This window comes from Micromys minutus (genome assembly GCF_963924665.1).
Source record: "Micromys minutus genome assembly, chromosome: 3".
Taxonomy (NCBI): domain Eukaryota; kingdom Metazoa; phylum Chordata; class Mammalia; order Rodentia; family Muridae; genus Micromys; species Micromys minutus.
This window is the reverse complement of record NC_137972.1, coordinates 20,014,808-20,038,360: the sequence shown is the minus strand read 5'-3', so window position 1 is coordinate 20,038,360 and position 23,553 is coordinate 20,014,808. Positions and strand designations below refer to the sequence as shown.

General features: G+C 44.3%; 1 protein-coding gene across 1 annotated transcript; it reads right to left on the bottom strand.

Moving 5' to 3' along the window:
• Positions 1-876: 876 nt before the first annotated feature.
• NDUFA9 (NADH:ubiquinone oxidoreductase subunit A9) lies at positions 877-23,305 on the bottom strand. Its single transcript, XM_080914379.1, has 11 exons — positions 23,230-23,305; positions 19,351-19,521; positions 18,862-18,959; positions 16,871-16,962; positions 15,325-15,466; positions 11,090-11,192; positions 9,309-9,376; positions 7,772-7,848; positions 5,294-5,389; positions 3,445-3,511; positions 877-1,105 (listed from the first exon to the last, which is right to left on the bottom strand). Exons 1-11 carry the CDS (start codon positions 23,276-23,278, stop codon positions 935-937), a joined length of 1,134 nt encoding a protein of 377 aa, XP_080770505.1. The 5' UTR covers positions 23,279-23,305; the 3' UTR covers positions 877-934.
• Positions 23,306-23,553: the final 248 nt, after the last annotated feature.

The following is a 23,553-nucleotide window of genomic DNA, read 5'->3' as shown; positions in this document are numbered from 1 at the left end:
ATCCTGGGGCTGAGAGTCATACAGACTCAAGTCAGCTGCCAGGATCCGTAAGGAGTAACTTTAAGCCAGAGACTATAAGCTTTAAGTTCACCTCTGTGAGAGCCCACTGAAGGCCCCACACTCCTTATCTGAGGAGACTGACTCCATTCTTCCTCATGAAAAGAATCTCCCCAACTATGTGTCCCAGTTGTTAAGCCATTCCCAGTCCTATAAGTGCAATCCGCACCCACAGGGAGAATACCATAGAAAGGTAAGGCTGTTTCCTCAATTGGCATTGTGGTTTGAAATGTGTGTACCCCTCCAAAGTTCGAATGGATACTTACTTCCAGCATAGTAGAAGCCCTGGCTTGGTTTAGGTGACCAGACCTTAAGAGGTCTGTTGTCATGAGTGACCACTGTTGTCACAAAAGAGGTTGAGGGGAAGGGTGTGGCTCAGTGGTAGAAAACTTGCCTTAAATGTACAAGGCCCTGGGTTCGATGCCTAGCACTGCATAAAAGAAAAAAACAAGAAGGTTGAGTTCCCTGCTCCCTTCTACCCTGTTGCCTCTTTCTACGGTTAGATGACACATTTACTCTGCCATGTGAGAACATAAAATAAAGTTAAAAAACACTAAGTGTGAGTGAATTCAGATCAGCTATTGGTGTGTATGTGCTCGTTTATGCCAAATGCTTCTAGATATCCACACACCACCTGAGATCATAGCAATATTTTGACTTTAAGAATAGGGCCTTGGTCTAAGAATTCCAAATCCTCTAATATTTCAGAGTACAGTTGTGTGTATCAATGACATATAGTTATTTAAAAGAAAACTAGGCTCAGTACTGAATGGCTGAGTTTTTCTCTGATCAAGCAAGAAAGACACTTGCACTAGGCCGAATCCTCGGATATTTAATAGAGTAACCTCTTTTACTGCGTACAGGACCCTGGCTGGCACTAATAGTTGACTGTCTTGGCAGGCTTGGTTTCCTCGATCTCAGAAGACAGCCAGCGGTAAGTGCGATGTCGCCGTAGCACCTCAATGGACTTGAGTTCCAGTGGTGTGGGCTGAATGCCAAGATCTTCCAGGCCAGGCAGGTCAGTCGACATCACATCTGAGATGTGTATCTGTGGGCAAAGGGCCACAGAGAATGCTAAAACAGAGTGCCTGCCACCCCTCAGACGTCCCCACCCCCAAGCTGGCCTGGGGCTCATCACTGAGACAAGTGTTGTCAGAGACCCCACGACAATCTTTGATTCTGGAACTCCATCACGCCTGGCCCCATTAACCTTTTTTGCTCCAATTACACTCAGCGTGGGTTAAGTTATGCTCACTACAGAGCCTGAAGCCAAACCAACCCTATTTAGGGAAGAATGAACAAGTCAGCCTCAATCATCAAAAGGCACCAAAGCAGATCCTTTTGTACAAGGAACCAAAGCAGGTCCCATCCTGTGACCCCCCACAATGAGCAACCTGGAGAGGACCCCTGTGTGTTTACTGAGTGCTGCAGGGTATTCTGCTAATCAAAGCCTGTTCGCCTATTATATTCATACTTTCTCAGTTGCCAAGGTAGGAGCAAGTGTTCAACAACGGGGTTCATGGTCACAGACCATGGAAATGTCCCTGCTTTTTAGGCAGTCTGTCAGAGGGAAGCTGTTCCCTGGGACTGTTATCAATTCTTTGGTATGCTTTGGCTCTTAGGGGACAGTTTGGCTGCATCTCATCAACAGAAAGAAAAACTACAGTTCTCAGGCTGAGATGCTGTCATGTTTATTTGGTATCTTCCCAGTGAGATTTGAGTATGCAAGAGGCAGATAATCAATGAGTCAGACAAGCACGGGCGATTTGAGAAGGAAGAGCCAGGGCTTTAAAGCTAAGCATACTGCAGGCAGACAAGATTGGCAGCAAGAGGCTCACCGAGAGAGGAGAGAAGACTGTTGCCTCGGTAACAGTAGGCAGAGGAGAGATAGTTTTGCACTCTGCCTTAAGTACATAGCAAAGTCCCAACATCATTAGAAGCACGTTCCTAATGATGAACAGGCAGGTAGGAATTAGGAGCGGCCTTACCTGGCATCTACTGAGGGTTGCTAAGGGTCTAGCCCTTTACCATCTAACACAGAAGCCATTTAATCAATCATAATTCAAATCTCACTTTCAGTGAATTAAAATTACATGGTCAGGGTAGCCCTAGATCATATCCTCCACGTTGTACACTGCTCCTGACAACGTGCCGGTACAGACGCAGACCACCAGAGCACTGCAGGAAGTCCTGTGGGGGCAATGCAGGCTTAAGAACCCAAACTGCAGCGGCTCACTAGATGTCTTACATGGACAGCACAGAACGGACCGTCACTGAGGTGGGAGTTCAAGGACAGAACACAAGCTTGCAACAGCAGGACAGGGCACCAGCCTCTGATCCCTACACGGGGAGGCTGAATAAAGAAGATCCACACACGTTCAAAGTCAGCTTGGGCTGTACAGTGAACACAGCAAGACCCCATCTCAAAATCACAGAAAAATACCTGTTAAGATGTCTTTTAAGGTTCTCTTTACAACATGTTACCATGTCTGCATAGTTCAACATGAAACGATTCACGATGGGAGAGAAACTGCAGCATGGCCTCCAGCAGCAGCAGCTGGCAACTGGGATCAATGTAATTTATCAACACAAGTGAGAGGCTGTGACCCCATTGCAACAGACAGCAACCAGGATGTGAGAGCAGCAGGAACAGGGCCTCCAGCACAACCCAATGGGAGAGCGGAAAGGCAGTGAACACAGCCTGGGCCAGGCACAGGTGCCAAGATACCATTTCAAACAGAAGAAATGGGGCTCTCAACAAATGCTGCTCACAGCAGGAGTAAGAAGAGGTCAGAAAACGGTCTGAGCGGGGGCACTGAGGAGTCATGGGTAGCCTTGGAAAGGGCAGTTTCAGGGCAGAGGAGGATGCAATGAAACTGAAATGGATGAAACAAAGAATGAGGCAAGAATCTGTTGGAAACAGGTATAGACAGCTCTTTGGTGGTTAGGGTAAGAAGGGAAAACTAGGCCTGGTCGCACACACCCATAATCCCAGCACTTAGAAGAAGAGGCTGACAGATTAGGAATCCAAGGGCACCTTCACCTACATAGTGAGTTTGTAACCAGCCTGGCCTAGAGACCCTTAAAATAACAACAGAACCCAAAATAGTTGTAAGAAAATACAACAAATAGCAAAATGGCCAGAGGGACCTGGGAAGAAGAGGCTGGCCTTCAGTAAAGAAAGGGGTGACCGTTATGCATGTCTAGAATGTTCTCACAGGGAGAATAAACTAAAATGTGAATGAATATGTCTGAGTCAAAAGCAGAACAGAAGGACTAGCCTTGTCCAGGAGTACTACCCACACATAGAAGCCCTGAAACTATCCAAGCCAGCCAACTAAACTTCTCCTCAGCACCCAGTGAGAGGCTTGCTGGGCCCAAACTTACCCGCTCCACCTTGTCCTTCGTTGTCCAGGGCTCAAATGGACTCAGCCCAAAGAGTCTGCCGATCCAGCTGCAATGGAAGTATACACAGCACATGTGAGAAGTGACTGTGCTGGGGTCGCCCTACTGGACCCCCAGGGAAAGAGGGACTGCTGCACACAAGAACTCGGTAAGGTTGTCACTGTTTTCTGAGAAAATAACAACCTGCTGTGGAGACAGAGCTAATCCCCCTCCTGCCTCCCTATCCTCCATTGTTTAAATCAAGGACTCATATGCACCAAGCTGGCATCAAAGTCACCAGGTGACTGACAGTGACTCTGAACTCCTAATCCTTCTGCTTCTGCCTCCCAAAAGTTAGCATGTGCCACCATATCTACCAAAATCTTTTGGGACAGGGGAGGATGCTAGGAAAAAAAAAAGACTTCACAGTGCTAGGCAAATACTCTACCACTGAGCAGCACAGCCGCAGTCCTCTACGTAAAGCTTTTTCAAAAAAGAATTATTTATTTTATATATGTGAGCACACTGTTGCTGTCTTCAGACACAGCAGAAGAGGGCATCAGATCTCATCACAGGTGGTTTTGAGCCAGTGCCAGGCCAGACGGGGCTACTCAGAGTAAAACACACAAAACTACTTCTTTTCCTCTTGACCTCTCCTGGTGTCTTGAAAGCCCTACACTCAGCAGTCCTCACCTCCGGCTCACCCTGGAGTAGGAGCAGTCTTCTGGCTTCTGAGCCTTGCATTGGTGCTCCTCTGTCCACACTATCCCTGTCTATTACTTAAGTCACAAGGAGTGTTAGGCAAATGAAAGAAAGGCCACCAAAGGAGAACACTCCCAACAAACAACCTAACAACCTCTACCATGCTGTGCTGTGGGTTTGGTTGTTTAAGGGTTTTTTTTGTTTTGTTTTTTTTTTTTTTTTTTTTTTTTTTGTCTTATTTTGGTTTTGGTGCTGGAGACTGAAGGTGGGGCTTTGAGTGTGCTAAGCACACACACGATTGAGTAACACACCTACAGCCATAAGCTACAGAAATATTTGCTTTAATATCTTAGGTGCCTAGAGCACTGCCTGAGAAATGGAAGGCAGCCAATAATGGGGACTGACTGAGTTCAGGACTTTGCACTTCCCCGGCAAGGGTTTGCCACTGAGCTATCCTCCGTAGGTACAAAATTTTAGTCCCCAAAGGGAATAAGTAAAGAAAGAAAGAAGAAAAGAAGGAAAAAGGGAAGAAAAAAAGGGGAAGAAGGAAAAAAGGAAGGAAAGAAGGAAGGAAGGAAAGAAGGAAGGAAGGAAAGAAGGAAGGAAGGAAAGAAGGAAGGAAAGAAAAAACACAGGGCCAGGTCAAGGTCTAAGTCAGCTTTCTCCTCTTCAACTACACTAAAAACTGCCTTAACAAAAGGAAACCTATCCCCATGGTGAGCAGCTGGGAAGAAACAAGTGTGTGACTGGTCCTCACACTAGCTCCCAAGCAAGATACTTCTCCAAATTAAAACCTATAGTATTTGCTGTTACTGATATTCTCAGGAAGCTGAGGACCAAACCCCAGAGCCTCACACTGCACAATGCCCTGCCTCTGATACAGACCCCAACCTGACCCTAGGTTTTTAATTTAATCTAAGAGTCACCTAAGACTGACCAAAGAAAGACCTAAGAAGGTTTAGGGCATCCTTGCTCATTAAGGGCACCTACAGTTCCTTTCTTGGTCAGCATTATAGCATCAGGAATAGCCTGATAGAAGTGTGGAGACGAGCCTCCTCTAAAGGAGGTATTCCTGGTAACTGGGAAGGAATCAGGAATAGTATCTCCAATCAGCCCTCTCATGGGTACACATGAACAGCACTGTACTTACTTATACACAAATTGTGGCAAGGGGTAAGGGATGAAGGTCCTGTGGGTCATGCCAAAGATGTACTTCACCAAATGGAAGAGCAGGTACCGATTTGGCCTGGAAACCAAAACAGAGTTCTTCACGTTATTTGCCCCCTACATTTTGTTTTAATAGACAATTAACACTTTTCTTATGAAAAAAGAAACCCACTGTAACAAACACAGGTAAACAAAGAAAAACCACCTGTTAACAAACTGCCAAAGATAACCTGTTTTCCATACCCTCCTCACCCTCTTACATGTGTTTATAAAGTAGCCTATTCATTGATCTTTTGTTCTTACACTCTAGTCCTGGCTGGCCTCACACACAGTGTATTAGTCAGGGTTCTCTAGAGTCACAGAACTTATGGATATTGTCTATATAGCAACGTATTTACTGGTAACTTCCTTAACAATGGCCAGCAGCAGCTGTGAAGTCCAAGGATCTAGCAGACGCTCAGCCCCACAAGGCAAGCAGGTGGAGAGAGAGCTTTTCTTGTTCCAGTGTCCTTATGTAGGTCTCCAACTGAAGATGTGTCCCAGATTAAAGGTGTGTGTCACCAAACCTGGATCTGGGACTTGCTTGTCCCAGATGACCTTGAGCTCAGTGATCTCCTTGACTTAGTTTCCTAAGATTCATAGCCTCTGTGCCTCAAGATCAGGATCAAAGGTGGGCCTCCCAATTCTGGATTGTGGTTCATTCCAGGGATAGTCAAGTTGACAACTAGAAATAGCCACTACACATGGTAATCTTGCCTCAGCCTGAGTCACCACACCTGGCTTAATCAGCATTTCTTTAATATACAAGATTAGTTTTTTTTTTCATGTGTTTTTGGTCATTTACAACTTTCTTTCCTCTAATAGTTTCTGTCCCGTACAATGACAAATACCAACCCCATTTTCTGAACAATCACCCTTTCCACTTAGCCTCCATTTATCTAGGACCAAGCTTTAATAATTAATCATCACTTACACTGCGAAGTATACCCACCCATTTTCCTAATGCCATCATCCCAGGAAGATTTATGCTGAGAGCATAATGACCATAATTCACTGCAAACCATCACTTCAGTATTTACAAACAAAGCACAGCAAAAGGCCCACTGCTCAAATGGAAATGTTCCTATCAGCTAGTGGAATACCACACAACCCCTTCAAACTGCCTTTAAATCCCCAAAGGGTGTTCAAGGATGTCTGATTTGTACAACAAGGGCAACACTAGACCAAGCTACCTGTGTGCAAGAGACTCCACAGCAACACATCCCAGTAAGTGTGGCCAGACAAGCAGAGCCCTTGCTTCCAGAGAAAGGGCCATTGACTACATCCTTCCCAGCCTGCATTTCATGGTTCACTGTTAAGAATCATTGTCAACAGACATCCTCCGCAAGCCTGCCTTTCTACACTATGCTTGTCAGCTAAATCCCTACATAGGTTAAAGTAAATACCTACCTTCTCTAGAGAAACAAACAACAAGGATTAAACACAAATACACACACACACACACACACACACACACACACACACACACACACACACCAGCAAGAGAGAAAACTTCTGAGCTAACTGACCTTACCTCCCTTCTCTGTTCAGTGATTTCAAATGATACTTCCAGGTCTGCATGCCTGTCCTTTTATGCTCTTTGAGTTTTCCTAGGGAACTAACTGATCTGTCTTCCCTGACCTCAAAGTTTCCACCTGCTTTTCTGTGGCAAACCATCCTGCCTATTGGCTGATATTCTGCTCCTGTTCCAGTGAGAAGGCACCCTCGTGTCTCAGGACTGACCACATCTGGACATACCCTCAACTCGTCCTGTCAAGATGAAGAGCTTGTCTGTGAGGCGGCCAAGCCCTTCCCTTGCAATGTCACAACTCTTGTCCATCCCAAGGCTGTTCCTCTGACTGCTGTCCCTGGAAACATTAACAGCCATCTCTTCACTCATTGCTCAGAACAACATGCAGGACTTGTGCCCAGACAGTCTAGCTCAATCAGTGAGCTTAGGAATCGAAAAAAAAAAAAAAAAAAAAAAAATGCACATCTTCAGTGTAGACACATTCTCCTATAGTGTATTTTACTTTATTTTTTTAAGGCAGGGTCTTACTACATGTTCAGAGTACCCTTAAACTCACTGTGTACCTTAGGTTGGCCTTAACGTGGTGATCCTTCTGTCTCAGCCTCCCAAGTGCTAGCATTACAGGTGAGAGTCACCATGCCTGGATTCCTTGAATATTTCATCAAAAACTGGAATCCCCAGACAGAAACCTACAAACCAAGTACTGACTGCTTTTGTAGTAGTCTAGGGCAGTGGTTCTCAATTGGTAACAGAATCATGCATATTCAGGCAGGTCCTGGGTTCCCTCAACCGTGAGAGGAGATGCTCCAGTTCTGGTGATGACCTGCTCAGGAGGAACTAATGTTATAAGCTACCATCTTCTTTCCACAAAAAGCAACTCTAGGCACTTACCCAACGAAGGCAAAGGTTTTTCCTATGGCATCTGGATCTTTAGCCGCATTAACAATCCCCTTGGAAACATCTGCAACCTATACAAATCATAAGATATGTTTAGGGAGTTCTCAAACTAGGACATCAGCCCTGGAGAATGAAGCCTGTAACATTAGTTACCTAGAAAATGAGGCGGGAAAACTTAAGCAAAGGTCGGCAGGTTCCACACTGCGTGCAAGGCTAGCTTCAGCACCCTGGTACACCTGCCTTGATTTCTTTAAATAGGGATGGTGGTGCTGAGGTGAGAATGTAGCCTAGAGATAGTGTTTGCCTGACATTCAACTCCAGGAGCAAACACAGACAGACAAACAATGGCGTCATCTCTTCTCAGACTCTGGAGAAGCACCTACCTACTCAGGCATTCACACAATCAGGTTCAAGGCTCAGCCAGGTACTGTCCTAGTCAGAATTCTCATCTAGTCAGCCCAAGGCCTTGGCCTGGCCACCAGCTCTCCCATGCCCTCTCTCACACTCTTGCCCACTCTGTCCTAAGCCACTAGAATCTAAAGGCCGAACCACAGAAAGCTGCAGATGTTCCGCCACTCTGACTTTCACAGTAGGAACTGCATACAGGTTTAGACCAAGAGACCCAGGACCCACAACCAGAATTATTTATGGTTCTAGGGAACATCTAACAACTATATGGAATTTTAGTTGGCACGGAGGGGCAGGTATAGAGAACAAGCAGCACTCCTCCATGAACTCTGCATCAGCTCCTGACTACAGACTCCTGCCGTAGCTTCCCTAAGTGATAAACTTATACGTGATAGAGTAAAATAAGAATTTTCTTCCCCAACTCTCTATTGGTCGTGGTGTTGTGTCACAGCAACAGGAATCCTAACTAATCCAGAAACACTGGTGTAACCCAGCCCGCCCAGTATAGAACCAAACCTTCTCCTTCACCTCTGGGACCTCTTATGTACCATTACCCCTATGTGAAACGGAGCCCCATGCCTATCAACTGATTCTGAATCAGCCAGAGATGGATGTTTTGGCCTCAGATACGATGACTTAAAATTGTCTCCCTCTCCTAGCACTTATCCCATTGGATAACTGTCATGTACCCGAAAAGGACTTGAGGACAAAATGTATGCTTGACTAGTTATCCTCTACATATCCCCAGTAACAATGTCAGAACACTGTACACATCTTGAGATGTGCTTAAGCAGTTACTGAGTTAAGGCATCAGACCAGGGGGACAGGCCCACAACCTTGGTTACCTTGGAAGATGAGGCGTTAGGTGTCAAGCAGAAGATCTGGTTAGGCTACACACTAAGTTCAAGGCTCACTTGGGCAACCTGCCTCAATTAAGGTTTGGTAATGGATAGACAACTGAAGACACTGAGAAGACATGTGTCTCTTAGGTAAACTGAGGAACCCAGCTGAAGCAAGTTGACAAAGGAAAAAATGAAGTCTGTGGGTGAGAACAAATACAGAAAACTGAACTAACCCCGAATCCAGCTACACCCCTTCTTAAGTCTTCATGCAAGGTACTTACATACACAGGTTGTTTCACTGTCCTAAAGCCCAAAGAAACAAGAGGCACAGCAAGGAACCAACGATAATCTGGAAGAAGAAATGAAAACCTGTTTTGAAAATGTCTACATAATGTTTACAATGAAAATAATCTAACAAATACAGCAGACCCTGGACTCAATAAATAAGTAAAAAGGGGGCTGGGGGCTGGAGAGATGACTCAGCAGCTATGACTGCTCTTCCAGAGGTCCTGAGTTCAATTCCCAGCAAACACCTGATGGCTCTCAACCATCTGTAATGGCATCCGACACCCTCTACTGGTGTGCCTAAAAACAGCTACAGTACTTATATAAATAAATCTAAAAAAGGGAGAAGGGGAGCTGGGTTGAAATGGCTCATAAATCAACAGAAGACAGACAGATAAAAGGGGCTGGGTTGTGATGCTCATAAATAAATAGATAAATTTGGGGCTGGGTTGTAAAGGCGCACACCTTTGATCCCAGAGCTTGGGAAGCAGAGATGGAATCTCCGAGTTCCAGGCCAGTCTAGTCCACAGTGTTACCTTACCTGCTTCAGAGGGTTTGGGGTGCCTCCTGAGTATGGGTGCAGAGTGAGAACTACCTCACCTTGCTGTCACCATGCCTTTCCCACCACAGTGGACTGCAGTCCCACAAAATGTCAGCCAAAATAACCCGCCCTCCCACCCCAAGGTTCTTCCTGCCCAGGTACTCAGCTAAGCAGTGAGACCAATGGCAGGTACGGCTTCTTTCTGTCCATATCTCTCCGGTGCCCTCCAAGCTCCTCTTGCTTGCCCACTGCCCTGTCCAGTGCTGCCTCTACCTCCTGTGGTACTGGGTCAGCATTTCACCTCTCCAGACACAGGTCTGTCTCAGTCTGTCAGCTTGTCACAATAAAATACCAGACTCAATGGCTTAAAATCCCAAATGTGTATTTTCTCGAAGTCCTGGTGGCTAGAAAATCCAAAGCCCTATGTCAGCAGGCTGTGGTGAGGAGCCTTTTTCTGGATTGTAGATGGCCATCTTCTTCCTGTGTCCACAGGTGCCCACTTCAGTGTGTGCACAGAGAGACCTCCTCTCCTTGTAAGGACACCAAACCCATCAACTAATCCCTGACCCTTACAAGGTCATGTAGTCTCTCAATGACAAAGCTTCAACATAATAAGAACTAGCAGGTGATAAAAATTTATATTATATATTGTATATCATAATTGTAAAAACAAAGGAGAAACTAATACAGATTTCTAGATGGCACAATCAAGAGGGAAATACAGGGAAACATCAGAACTGCATCAACAAATGGATACAGCCAAAACAAAGGAAACAAATCCCTAAGAGTCAGGGACAAATCCTAAATGCATATAAAGGAAAAAGTCAATTTTGAAAATAATACAATTACCAAGCCAGTATAAAGGTCAACGGTTTGCAGGTGCCCAGGATGGAGATAGGGAAGGATTTGTAGAACTCAGGGGACTTGCTAATGTCTTGCCAAGGTCACAGAGTTATGGGGTTTTAAACTTGAAGTCTTTTGCCCTGAAGCTCATGCTCTGGACAAGCATGATCACTGCCTTCGGTAGGGAAACAGCACTGTACAACCCCCACCCTCCCAAATTCCCAACACAACATTTATCCCCAGAAGCAGAAAGGACTCTTGTTGGTTGGTGATGAACATAAAACCCTAAAGGGGAGAAGAACTGAACAGGAACTAGAACTCTGGGAGCTCAGATGCTCTGCTCAATCTGGGTTAAGCCACAGCAGGTCTTCTTCTGGGAAGAAAGATACATACTTGCAAAGTGATTAAGGAACCTGTCCTCCCTTCCGAACATGTCAGATGGCCGTATGATGGTGGCTTCAGGAAACACACTCCTCACTTCCTTCTCTCCCACTGCCTAAAGCACCAAAAAGAAAAGCATTCTAAGTTCCACTGGAAGAGCACAGAGCTTCTCTCCCCCACCATCAGACATTGCCTATGTCACCAAAGCCTGTTTTCATTAGGTAACCATAATCTTGGAAGATAATATTAGTCTTAAAACACACACAAACATACACAAACACATACACAAGAAAAAACAAACACCCCACACCCAGACTACAACAAAGAACCCAGAGATTCTTTGTTGTAGGATATTTGATCACATTAGGAACCCCAAGATTATATACTGGAAAAAAACTGTCTCTAGTTGTGGTGTGGCCCAACCTTAGCACACACTTTTAATCTAAGAGTGTTGCTGGATATTTAATTACATTATGAGATTTTGTGCTGGAAAAACCTGTTTTTAATAATGGTTTGGCTCAGCCCTAGCACACACCTTTACTCTAAGAGCTTTCTATTTATTGTAAACACAATTAAATAAAGTAAGCCATACAAGAGGTGGAGCAAGCAAACACTTGACAGGGAGTGAACACAGGAAAAGACCATAGAGATTGGAGGAAGTCAGGAGGACGGACAGAGAGACACACAGGAAATATATTTCTGGAGAGACATTCATTTTGAAGGATTATTAAGACAGTGTGGAGAAGGTGCAGCTCTTTCCTTCTGGGATGACTGCAGAGGAGGAAGGTGGGGGTGGGGGGTTCTGCCTCTCTAAGCTAGCAGGTTTTCTCCCCACATTGTCTCCTCAGTCTTCATTTAGTAAAGTCATACGATTGAGAGAGTTTGTTTTAACAACAACAGTTCTCCCTATTCTTATGCTAGGGAACCGTATAATGAAGGGGAAACTGGAGTGTGGTTTTTCCAGCCCCCGCTTTCTTCCTATTTACAGATTCTCTGCTTTTGTCAGTGACCTAGCAGCCTACCACAGGAGTTTCCTTCACTGTCTACGGAACCTGCATCCTCTTTACCGATTCCTTCTCTCGATGTAAACAAGGCAGAGCCTCCACCATGTAAGACAAAAACTTCAGCTCCTTCCTCCTCTTTCCCTTTCCCTAGAAGGCCAAGCTAGAGAAAACTACGCCCACCCTTGCTGCACCGCCACCAAGCACCAGCTCACACATCACTCATTTGACCCTGCATTTTGTTTCAACAACTACAGTATCTAATCTGAAACTATTTCTGATAAGATCACTGATATCAACAGATCTGACACTGTAGCTTGCTTGACTGTTCAAAAACACAGTATCTTGTCCCACCCCTGGTGCTGGCTTCTGTAACATTGATCTCTTCCAGCTTCCTGTCTACCACACATCCATCACTGCTCAGTCCTGGCTTTGGTATCTGCAAGTATCCCTCCTACACCACACTGGAAGTGTTTGCATGCCTCTGCCCCACTCAGAGCTCTCTTCTCAGTCAGCCTGTTTACTCTCTAGGCCTTCCATACCTTCCTGTTCTTCCGATTAACAGATTCTGTTGACTCCCAACTTCTATCTCCAGCATAGATCTCTCTTCTGAGCTCCAGGGTCATCAACCCTGGACAACTGGGACAATACTGAAACCCAAGTTCAAAACTGGGCCACCTTGCATCTCTCAAGTAAAACAATGCCTCTTAATCTGTGCTGAGTTTGGAATCGCCTAAAGAGAGCAGAATGAACATAACATTGGCAACTTATCATGTGCTAGGAAGCTGGCTCTAGAGCAGGGCTGGCCTCCGCCCACTGCAACACAGGAAGGTTGATGTCACGTTTCTTTCAAAAACCCCATTCAGAGTCAGGCGGAACCCTTGGTTCTCTAATGGGAGATACTAAAGGTGTAAAAGCATTGTGTCCTTAAGAAGAGCTGGAAGATAAAGCATTTCCCACAGAGATTACTTCTGCTCTTCTCATGGTATAAAAGTGCCCTGCAGTGGAATGAGCAGCCGGATGCTTATCCATGGAGACCTCTCTGCTCTGCCTGCAACTCCAGTGGGAGTTGGCAAGGCTCCCCAGTCAGTCGTTTCTGCTGGAGAGCATGAGAGCTCAACAGTGATGCTATCTGCAGCTGTTGGTCCTCGTCCTTAAAAGCATCCTCTGAGGGATGTTCTGCTCCATCCAGGACTCAGTGTGATCAGGAATCCCGGCTGTCTCACCAGGGTGCCCTAGTCCGTTCTGTGGATGTCAGTCTGGGCCCTGGTTTGATGTTACTCTCACTTCCTTTCCCCTTTAGGCTGCCCCACTGATCCCAGCCGGACTTTGTGAGCCCTGAGCAGACCTCTACCTGCTGCTTCCCTCTGGCCACTGCTATTTACTCCTGTGCTTTTGCTGGTGTATGTTTAATAAACTCACTCATTCCAACAAAAACACAGCTTTCAGTTCATTCTCTAGATCATACAAAAAATAACTTAAAAAAACACTGACACCCAAATTCCACCCTCAAAGATTCTACCTGATTTGGTCTAGGGTACAGATTGGGCTTTGGAGTTCTGAAAGTCCCAGTGATTCTAATGTGTAAGCAAGGCTAAGAATCACTGGCCTAAGGCCTAGCCCCACTCAAGTATTCCTGTCTTACCCAACAGTATCACCACACAGATATACACATATGCAAACACACACACACATACAAATAGATGGCTTAAAGAGAAGGGCTAGCCAGCTTTGTCACCTCTCCTCCTAAATACAACATGCCTTCCCCGCTTACAACAACCATGACATCCAGGTGACTCAGTGCATTCTACAGCACCCATGCTGGGTTCACTCCTACTGTCTTTTTCTCCAATGTAATATCTAGATATGTGGCTGGATATGCTGAAAGCCAGTCCTGCAACTATGGGAGGAAGTCAGAGCTGAGAAAAGTCCCGGAAACAAGCTATAGGCTTGACAAATGTTGGCACCAATCATAGCTAAGATTCCCTGATGCTGGTTTTAGATATGTGAGCCTATACATTTCCTTTATGTTTACATCCAATTTTCCTTTTTTGAAACAATGTATTATTTTTAAAATTCAGTGTATATGTGTGTGTTTAGAGTCAGGGTTTATGCAAATGAGTGCAGTGCCCATGGAGGCCAAAAGATGGTATCAGATCCCTTTGGAACTGGAGTTACAGGTAGTGGTGAGCCATCTAACGGGAACTCAGATCCTCTCCAAGAACAGTACATGCTTTTAACTGCCTGGCAATCTCTGCAGCCCCTAACATTCAGTTTTCTGATGTTAGCAATTAAATCTACTAGCTACAGGTACAGCTCACTTCCATCACCCCACTATTCCCTGCTCCTCTGGAACATTTTGCTACTCGGAAATGCTTCATGGAGCTGGGATCATTTTTCCTGGTAGACTAAAAACTTAATGTAGGCTAGGATCAGGTCTGTTTGATAAACAATTGTATGCTCAGTATCTAACACAATTTATAGCACACAACTGGTGCTTAATAGTTTTCTCAATAAACACATGCAAGGGGTCAAAAACCCAAAGTCATTATCAGGAACTCTGTTGTTTTTGTCAGGATGACTCAAGACAAGTTCATTGTGGCTGAAGACAAATGCTGACGGTAGCCCCAGACACTAATGAGCCTGGACAAGGATACTTTAGGTCTCAGATGTCAATCCCAGATCCCAGTGGAGTTTGGAGTTTTTTGGGGGGGGGGGGGGAATGAACTATGCAAAGATCATTTTCACTAGCTCTTCCTAGCACTCCCAGCCATCACATTGCACAGGTGGGACTGGCAGAAAGCTGTGACCACAGAAGGACTGAGAAGGAGAGAGTCCTGTAATCACAGTAGGTGACGCAGGCAGTTCTCCTTCGGCAGGAATCATGCTCTACACCTCCTGGGGTTTCCTGTGCACCTCTTATCACATCCCTCAGAACCTTAAACATTGGGAGGCAGGTAATACAGTCGTTCAATATCTGAAACCCTTCGACAGATCACTGAAACAAAATGTGTGCGGAGGCTGGAGGTTCATGGATAAAGCACTTGCCTATGAAAGCCAAAGCCTGTGTTCAGTTTCCAACACCAAAAACCAAATAACTCAAAACCACACCACCAGCACATCCATTCTGGAAGTACAAAAACCAATCAGACTTCTCAACAGATGGTGGAGAAGAGCTTCTCACCCCTGTCAAGTTAAAGGGCTTCCCCAGCCCTGGGGAGCATGTGCCGAGCCCCTGGTACTAACCTTGCTTCTCAGAGACTTAGACAAGCTCTTCATACTGGCATTCAGGTGTGAAACGTGAATAAATCTCTCAACCCCAGCTTCCTTGGATGCCTGAGCTATTGCTCGAGGAATATTAACAAAAACATCCTCAAAATCAAAGTTTCTGAAAGAAAATGAGGCAGAGGTGAGAAAGCAGTAAAGAATTCAATAAGTCATGATTTCAGTGTTCTATACTACTTTGGTTTTCATGACAGTACTAGAATTTATAACAGTTAAGTTTTTAAATAATAATGCCTTAACTCTAAGCCAAAAGTAATTTTTCCTAAGGATCCCAACCTGCTCATTGTCAATATACTTAGCTAAAGGTTTACTCCAAGTTATAAACTACTTTATGTTCTCTAGGAATCTTTGACCAAGGCACTCCAAGAAAACCTGACTATTCTGGCTAGAAGGAAGCAGGGAAGAATTGGGGCTGGAAAAGGACTTATAGAACTTTGTTCCCCTAAAGAGAAAAAAAAAAAAAAAAAAAAAAAAAAAAACAGTTATGGCAGGAACTGGTGGCATAGACCTATAATGCTGGCTACTTAGGAAGCTGAGACAGGGGCTCATTAGTTCAAAGCTAGCCTGAGCTAGCTCAAGACCAACTGTACAAACAGGCAACATAGTGAGACCTGAGCTCAAAATTAAGAAAAGCGGGGCTAGGGATATAGCTCAGGGGTAGAACACATGCCTGACATGAGTAAGGCCCTAAGTTCAGTCTTTAGAATGGGAAAGAAGAGGAAGAGAGAGAGGGAGGGAGGGAAGAAGAGAGGGAGGGAGGGAGCTAAGACACAACTCAAGCCTAACATTAGCTAAATGATTATTCTGCAAAGGCCACTGTGTTAGTCCCTACAGGAGACATAAAGCTGGAAAGGACCCTGTAAGTCATCAAAGATTTTAAAGTATTTAATGAAACAGGGGTACAAAAATAAATCTAAGTCAGACATTTAATAAATGCTAAAGGGAAAAAATTGTAAACAAAAGGCTATGAAAATATAAGCTTAAAGATTATTTATTTAGATCAGTGTGGTAGCACACATCTGTAATTACAGCACTTGCAAGGTAGAGGCAGGAGAACTGTAAGTTTAATAGGGTCACCCCGGAATACATAAGACCCCACCTCAAAAGATAATGATAAAACCTTAAAAATAACAATCATTATTTATTGATAATCCCCATAAAAACTAGACAATACTCAAATGGGTACTTACACCGTCTTCAGTTGACTCTGCAGAGAGACGGTCCAATACACTAGAGAACAGTGGGACAAGCAAACCCTACATCCCAGCTCCACCCCACATGACAGATCCAAGCAGAGGCAACACTGGGCACTGTCAAAGCACAGCACCAACCACCCTGACATGATGGATCATACCGCTAACATCCGCTACACTGTGCCAATGAACCTCCTTACCCACCACTGTGGGCTGACTAAAATGACGCAAACTTAAACCCTAGCGGCAGAAGCTGCCTGGTGAATGTTGCTGAACCCTGGGACTTAGTAGAAAAGACAGGAGACAGGACTTACCTGGTTTCCCATTCCCGCCCAATAAGATTGATGACCACATTGCTGTGCTGCACTGCTTTCCTGATAGAATCCTTGTCTCGCGCATCCCATTCCTACAACCGCAGAGACCAAGCAGAGTAAACATATGGGCGCATCTCAGCACTTACAGCATCTTTCACAACAGTCGTCTGTGGCAGTTCAAACACGGGGCCATTTCACACACTCCACTCATTTTTACAAATGAAGCTCCCTGTTCACTCCCAACTCCTCCAAGACAAGGAAGTAAAAGTGCATTCACTCATGAGATCAAACTCTAGAAAAGAGGAGGTCATGTTTAACGGCAGGTATGTAGTGGGTCATCCTTAGTCTTCTGAGGCCCAAGCAGACATCTAGCTCACTAAGTAGCCACTGATGGAGGCACAGGAATTCTGTCCCCAGTGTATAAAGAAGTGTGACATGAGAGGTGAGCAAAGCTTCCAGGCAGCCACCACTGGAGACAACCACAAGAAGCAGCATTCCACTAGGGAGCTCAGGACTAGCTCCTTACTTCTCTTCAATCCTTTCCTTATGTGTTTGTTTATGATCATTAAGACCTGGGAGTCTAGCCCAGGTCTTAAAGCATGTATGACAAGCACCCTACCAACTGTACTACATCTCCAGCCCCTAATTCTCTACAGTATCAGCTCTGCTTTAAAGACACGAAACCAAGAACTGAAGAAACGTAGAGACGAAAACTTCCAGGTCTTCTTGTTAGCATTGCTTTCCATAGTGTCTGACAAAGCCAGGCTAACCTTGAATAGTAGGCTGTCTGTGGCTAGGATTACAGGTGTGTGTCACCGAGCCTGGCTCCTGTTTGTTAAGGCAGGGCCTCACTCCATCCTGAATAACCTAATGCTCATGGTGTATTACAAGCTGACCTCAAAAATCACAAAAATTCTCCTGTCTCAGACTCCCAAGTGCTGGGATTACAGGAATGAACCATGGCATCTGGGACAATTTTCATTTTGGTACAGAAAATTCTGTTCTGTTTTCTCTGAGATTACTTAATTTATAGTCACAGTACAAAAGTTTGAGTTCAGTGGAAATTCCACATGATTTATAATCAGCCCATTATTCACTGGATGACCAAAGAGCCCATACAACTTAACCACTCCCTTGCAGGCTCTCTTCAGTTCTCTGGGAAGCCCTGGTTAGACTTCCGCCCTGTGATTCTGTCTGTAAAATCACCTTAGAACCCTACCACAAGGCACATATATAATCCTAAATACTAAAAGATGCTTTTGGTATCTTCTACTAGCCACAATTAAAAGAGTAAACAAAAGCAAGACAAGTTCATGTTCATATTAATTTTCCCAATATATCAAAAATATTTCAATATGTAATAACTATAAACAAAAATATAGCATACTAATGCAATTTTTCATGCAGTCTTTGAAATCTGTACATCTGTACATGCGGTACATCTCAATTTAGACTAGCCACAGTTCAAGTGCTCTACAGCTGCACATGGCTAATGTCTACCATGCAGAAGCACACGTCTAGAGGAGGGGTTAGTAAACTTGGAAGTCACTGACTTGGCTAGGTTGTCTTGACAGCAAGCTTTAGGAATCCACTTCTCTCAGCCCTCTACAGGTGACAGAAAGTTGCTGGGATTATAAAAGCATGCCAGCCACCATGCTTGGGTGGTTTTTTTCCTGGAGAGCCTATAGGCCAGATCTGGCCTACAATCTATAAAGTAACACTGGAGCAGTCACATCCATTCACTCACACTGGCTACAACTGCTTTAGGGCCTTAAGGGTGGAGCTCAGCAGCTCTGACAAAGACTCTATGAGCTGAAAATTGTATTATCTAGTGCTTTACAGAAAAGGTCTGCTGACAACCAGAGTAAGGTTTGCAGGCTGAAACAAGAGGATGCACTCGGTCCACGGTGGGGTTAAGCTTCTGCTTAATTACACTTCCTCTTATCCCTAACAATGACCTCAAAAATTACATTAACATCATAAAGTCTTACCAAAAAAATAAGCTGGCCCAGGTCACCCATTAGACGAAGGTGCATGGTGTCATATATATCACACCGATACGGTATGATCACTTGTGACCCCATTCGTCCTAAAAGATGGCATGAAACAAGGATTAACATCAATATGGATATGTCACACACAGCGACTTAAAAATATTAAGTTCCAATATGATAGATGGTTTAGCTTAATGCTTAAAGCAGCATGTATTCAGGCATACTAAAGATCACATAACAACACATATTATTCCCCACAAACTTATTTATCCCCACAATAAATTTATTCATTCCTATAATAATATCCTATAGAGGAAGCATGAATGTTCTTGCGATGCCAAGGCAGATAAAATTTATATAAATCTAAGATAGAAGTAACTTACAATTTACAATATCATTAAAACAAAAACACATGGCTGGCAATCTCAAGTCAGGCAATCCTAGTCCAAGGCATGAAGCCCAGTGAACAAAAAGAACTTGACTTACCAAGATGGTTGACAACATATCGACCCAGGAATCCTGTTGCTCCGAACACCGTGGCCACAACTCCACTGACAGATGAACGGCCACCTTTCCCATGAGGTATGACAGCATGGTGAAGTTGGCGGTGGGATGAGCCACAGAACACAGATGTGGCTGCTGCACTAATGGCAGGACCTTCAGGGAAACACCAGAGCCAGCACATGGCACATGTTAGCATAAAAGGTTCCTAGAAACTTGTACCTTAGGGATTTAATTACCAACAATAGTAAACACAAATTACTGTAGCATAAAATCCATAGGAATTATATAAAATTAGAATTATATAAAATTAGAAAGTAAATACCATCTCCTATGGGATATATAACATCAAGATATATTACCACAAGAAAGGACTTCTGGGTAAAGCATTTTGAGGAAGGTTTTAAAGAAGAATAATCAAGACTGGAATCCCATGAGAAACACAAAACATGCACAACTAAGTATAATTAAGACTGAGTAAGACTGGAGTGGAGTAACAGCAAAAGACTATCTGGACATGGCTGAAATTTGATGGCAAGTGAGTTGAGGTAATGATGTGGCTGGAGCTAGAAGATTATTAGCATCTCAAAAGGAAAAAAGGAAGAAAAGATGCTAATACTCCAAACTCTGGTAGGGTGCTTGCTATGAAAGAATGAAGACTGAGTTTGAATTCCTGACACTTGCATAAAAGGAGAAAAGCAAACAAAAAGGAAGAGGAAAAAACTGCTTGGCGGCTGGCATGCCTTTATAATCCCAGCAACTTTCTATCACCTGTAGAGAGCTGAGAGAAGTGGATTCCTAAAGCTTGCTGTCAAGACAACCTAGCCAAGTCAGTGACTTCCAAGTTCAGTGAGAGATCCTGTCTCAAATAAATAATAGATTGACACACAGACAGATAGGGTGGAGATTAAGGAAGACAGTAGATATTGACCTCTGGGCTTCACATGAACACATATTCACATGTACCCAAACGCAGATATGTACACATGCCATGGGGCCTCCCCAGCATGGAGGGTCATTGCTGACAGGGCTGCCTGCAGAGGAGAGAAGGATAGCCAAGGTGGAGGAGTCTCACAGCTGACTCTGACTAGCAACCAGGCCATTTCTGCTGCTCTGACTGATTAGCAACCAGGTGGTTCTTTATTATACAAGTCTCACAGAACAAAGATGGACTAGTGATTAAGTGGTACAGAATATGTTTGACTTTTCGCTACATGTCCAGGGTTACAGTTCAGTTCCAATTAGAAAATACAAACAGAACAACTTTTATTATTATCAGCCCTATAAACTCTAACTTCAAAGAATCTAAAGAATGTCTCCACCAGGGCTGGCAAGATGGCTCAGTGGTTAAGAGCACAAGGTGGCTCACAAACATCTGTAATGAGATCTGATGCCCTCTTCTGGTGTGTCTGAAGACAGCTACAGTATACTCATATATATGAAAGGAAGGAAGGAAGGAAGGAAGGAAGGAAGGAAGGAAGGAAGGAAGGAAGGAGAAAAAAAAGAAGGAAGAATGTTTCCTCCATAGCAAACATGTTTATTATGTGACAGCCTGCTTTTAGGTTGGCAGTGTTTGTAGTTTTAAAGCGCTCCAGACAAACAGAAAATATCTGAAAAGATCTTTTGGTAAACAGAAAATATTAATACCTAACTTCTATTACACATGGCTCATCATCTACACTATAAAGCAGGAAACATTTATTTCAGTCTATCTTATTTACTGAGTTTTACTCCTCCAGGGGTGTACCCTATACAAGTCACCATCTTTAAACTACGCTTTCAGAGAACTGTAAGAATATAAGAAGAGGAGACCTTGAATCTGGAACCTATTCTCCTGGCCAGTTAGGGTTTGTCAATTATCTGTTTGCCCTGCATCAATTACACTGAGTTTGCTTTGGGGCAAAGACCCCAAACAGATTCCAGGAGTAATAGCCTCATCTAGTTATGTGCTTATGTGTGATTAATGAGCTCCAGGACATAAAGAAAATCTCCAAATAGTGACCAGATAAAGCTAATTTTAGGATTTTCCTAAAAAGACTCAGGAAAAGACATAAAACAAACCTCAAGAAAATGAATCATGATGCAGAAAGTCCCCAAGGATGCAGCACAAAGAAACCAAAACCCAAAAGCTAGAGAAAGAAGGACAGAGATTGTAGCAACTGCTCAGCTTTGCTGGAACTGTATCAAGCAGCTGTGCTGGCTTCATGAGTCTCACCATTTCCAGTGAGACACACACACACACACTGTCTGTCTCTGTCTCTCTCTTTCCAAATAAATACACATGGGGGGGGAGATAAACAAAAGGAGTACAGTTTAGAGGTCAAAAAGCCAAACAAACGAACAAACAAACAAAAAACACTTAAAAGCAATCTTTAGTGAGGGGCTGACGAGAGTACACTAAGGCAGAAGCAGAGCATCCACAAGGGGGCACCACCTCAGCCTAGGGCAACAGGCTAGCCTTATCTAACACTGTTAAAAACATGTTTCTGAAGACAGAGTATCACTCTGTAACCCGGTTACCCTAGAACTAGCCATGGAGCCCTAACTGCCTTTGAACCCACAATGATCCTCCTGCCTCTGTGTCTCAAGTGCTGAGGTTACAATCCTACTCTAATGCTCCTTTAATGTTCATTTACAGTAAATAATACTGAGGCAGAGGGACAGCTGACTCCCTATTTAGCACCAGGTGGACAAATTCCTGCTGCTCTGATTACCTGAGCAAAAGATTATCAATCAACAAGACGGCTGGCCTACCCTAAAGGCAGCACCAGTGGTCTTGAATAGTCCACAGATGTGTTGAGGGAAACTACATGACCAAAGCAGCCTTGAGTCCTGAAAGCCCCACCTCAGACAGATTACCTGAAACAGTTTGTTCCAGATTTGTATGCTATCACAACCCAATTCTACATGACCCTGTAACCGTTTCCGAGGTCGGAGTACATGCACAGAGGGACTGTTACTAAAGAGGATAGGCTGTGGTTGCTCCAAAGATCCCTTCTCTGCCTATCTAGCATGGCTCATCTGGAGAGTGTGTTGTTTGCCTTTTTAGTGTAGCAGGAGGCCTAATAAAAAAACTTCTTGGGAGTGGCCTTGTTTTGTCTACTTTCAGTAGTATGGGCTCAGTCGGTAAGATGAAGAAAGAAGCAAAAGAAATGGCAAAGAAGCGGTGATGTCTTTGGCAGTGGCATAAGGATATCTGACCCCTTCTTCGCAGCTGTTGGAACTTCCTATTCCAATTACCCTGAGCAAAAAATTAAAAGCTATTCTAGGAGATCTGACATGAAGCAACTTTGAGAATGAACAACAGTCTGTAACGAGTTTTTAAAAACATGCTGTGGGGAAAAAACGTAACTGAAGTGAGCACGTTTACATTTGTGGCTGGAGGGTGAACGGGACGTCAAGCATAATGACTGAAGCTTTGCTTCTCTTATTCTGCAAGAGCAAATGCATGTTTTTGATTTGCAGACTGTGGACAGATTCAGTCACAACAGAAGAGTAAATAAACAATGCTGACAAATTCTAATTCATATTCTCTCTCTCTCTCTCCCCCTCCCACCCCCCCCCCCGAGAGTCTCCTTCTGTGGCGCGGATTATGATTTCCATTGCGATTACTACCATGAACTCAATCGATGTCCTGCTGTCCAAGCCCCCTTTTCCTCTCTGAATAAGTATTTCCACTGACCTCAACAATCTCCGCACTATCTCGAGCCTTAAGTGTCCGGGTTCTCATCGTCTTACCCAGTTACTCCAGCTCAGTCCCTTCCAGAGCGCACAGTTTCACACATGAGCCAAGAGTATAAAGGAGAAAGTTTATGTTCCGGTCGCTGAATGCAGCCCCAATACCCGGTACCCGGTGACACTTACGTGACATTGGAAGCGCTCTAACAACCTGAAAGCGGACGGCGGCCGCCATCTTCTCCCACAATGCCTCACGGCCGGAGCTTCCGCCAACTACGGCAACTACGCGGAGCCAAAAGGTAACTCACGGACCTCTCTGCGCAGACGCCAACTGGGAACGGAAGTGGAGGGTAAAAGAGTACAGGAGAGAAAAAGAAGAGGGACAGAAAGCAGGGGAAAATAGAATCTTGGGTCTGAAATGGATTGTGAAGACCATCTGATATTTCTGAGGAATCTGCATTTTAGAGTTAACCAGGGACTGACTCAAGGGCATGCAAAATGGCCAGATTT

What these genes read in the sequence shown, in the direction of transcription:
- NDUFA9 (XM_080914379.1), bottom strand. Translation starts at nt 23,278, where the DNA reads ATGGCGGCCGCCGTCCGCTTTCAGGTTGTTAGAGCGCTTCCAATGTCA. An exon ending in GGGCGGGAATGGGAAACCAG is followed by an intron (nt 15,467 to 16,870) that starts GTAAGTCCTGTC and finishes ATTTTCTTTCAG; the next exon opens with AAACTTTGATTTTGAGGATG. An exon ending in AAAACCTTTGCCTTCGTTGG is followed by an intron (nt 5,390 to 7,771) that starts GTAAGTGCCTAG and finishes TTTGGTTTCCAG; the next exon opens with GCCAAATCGGTACCTGCTCT.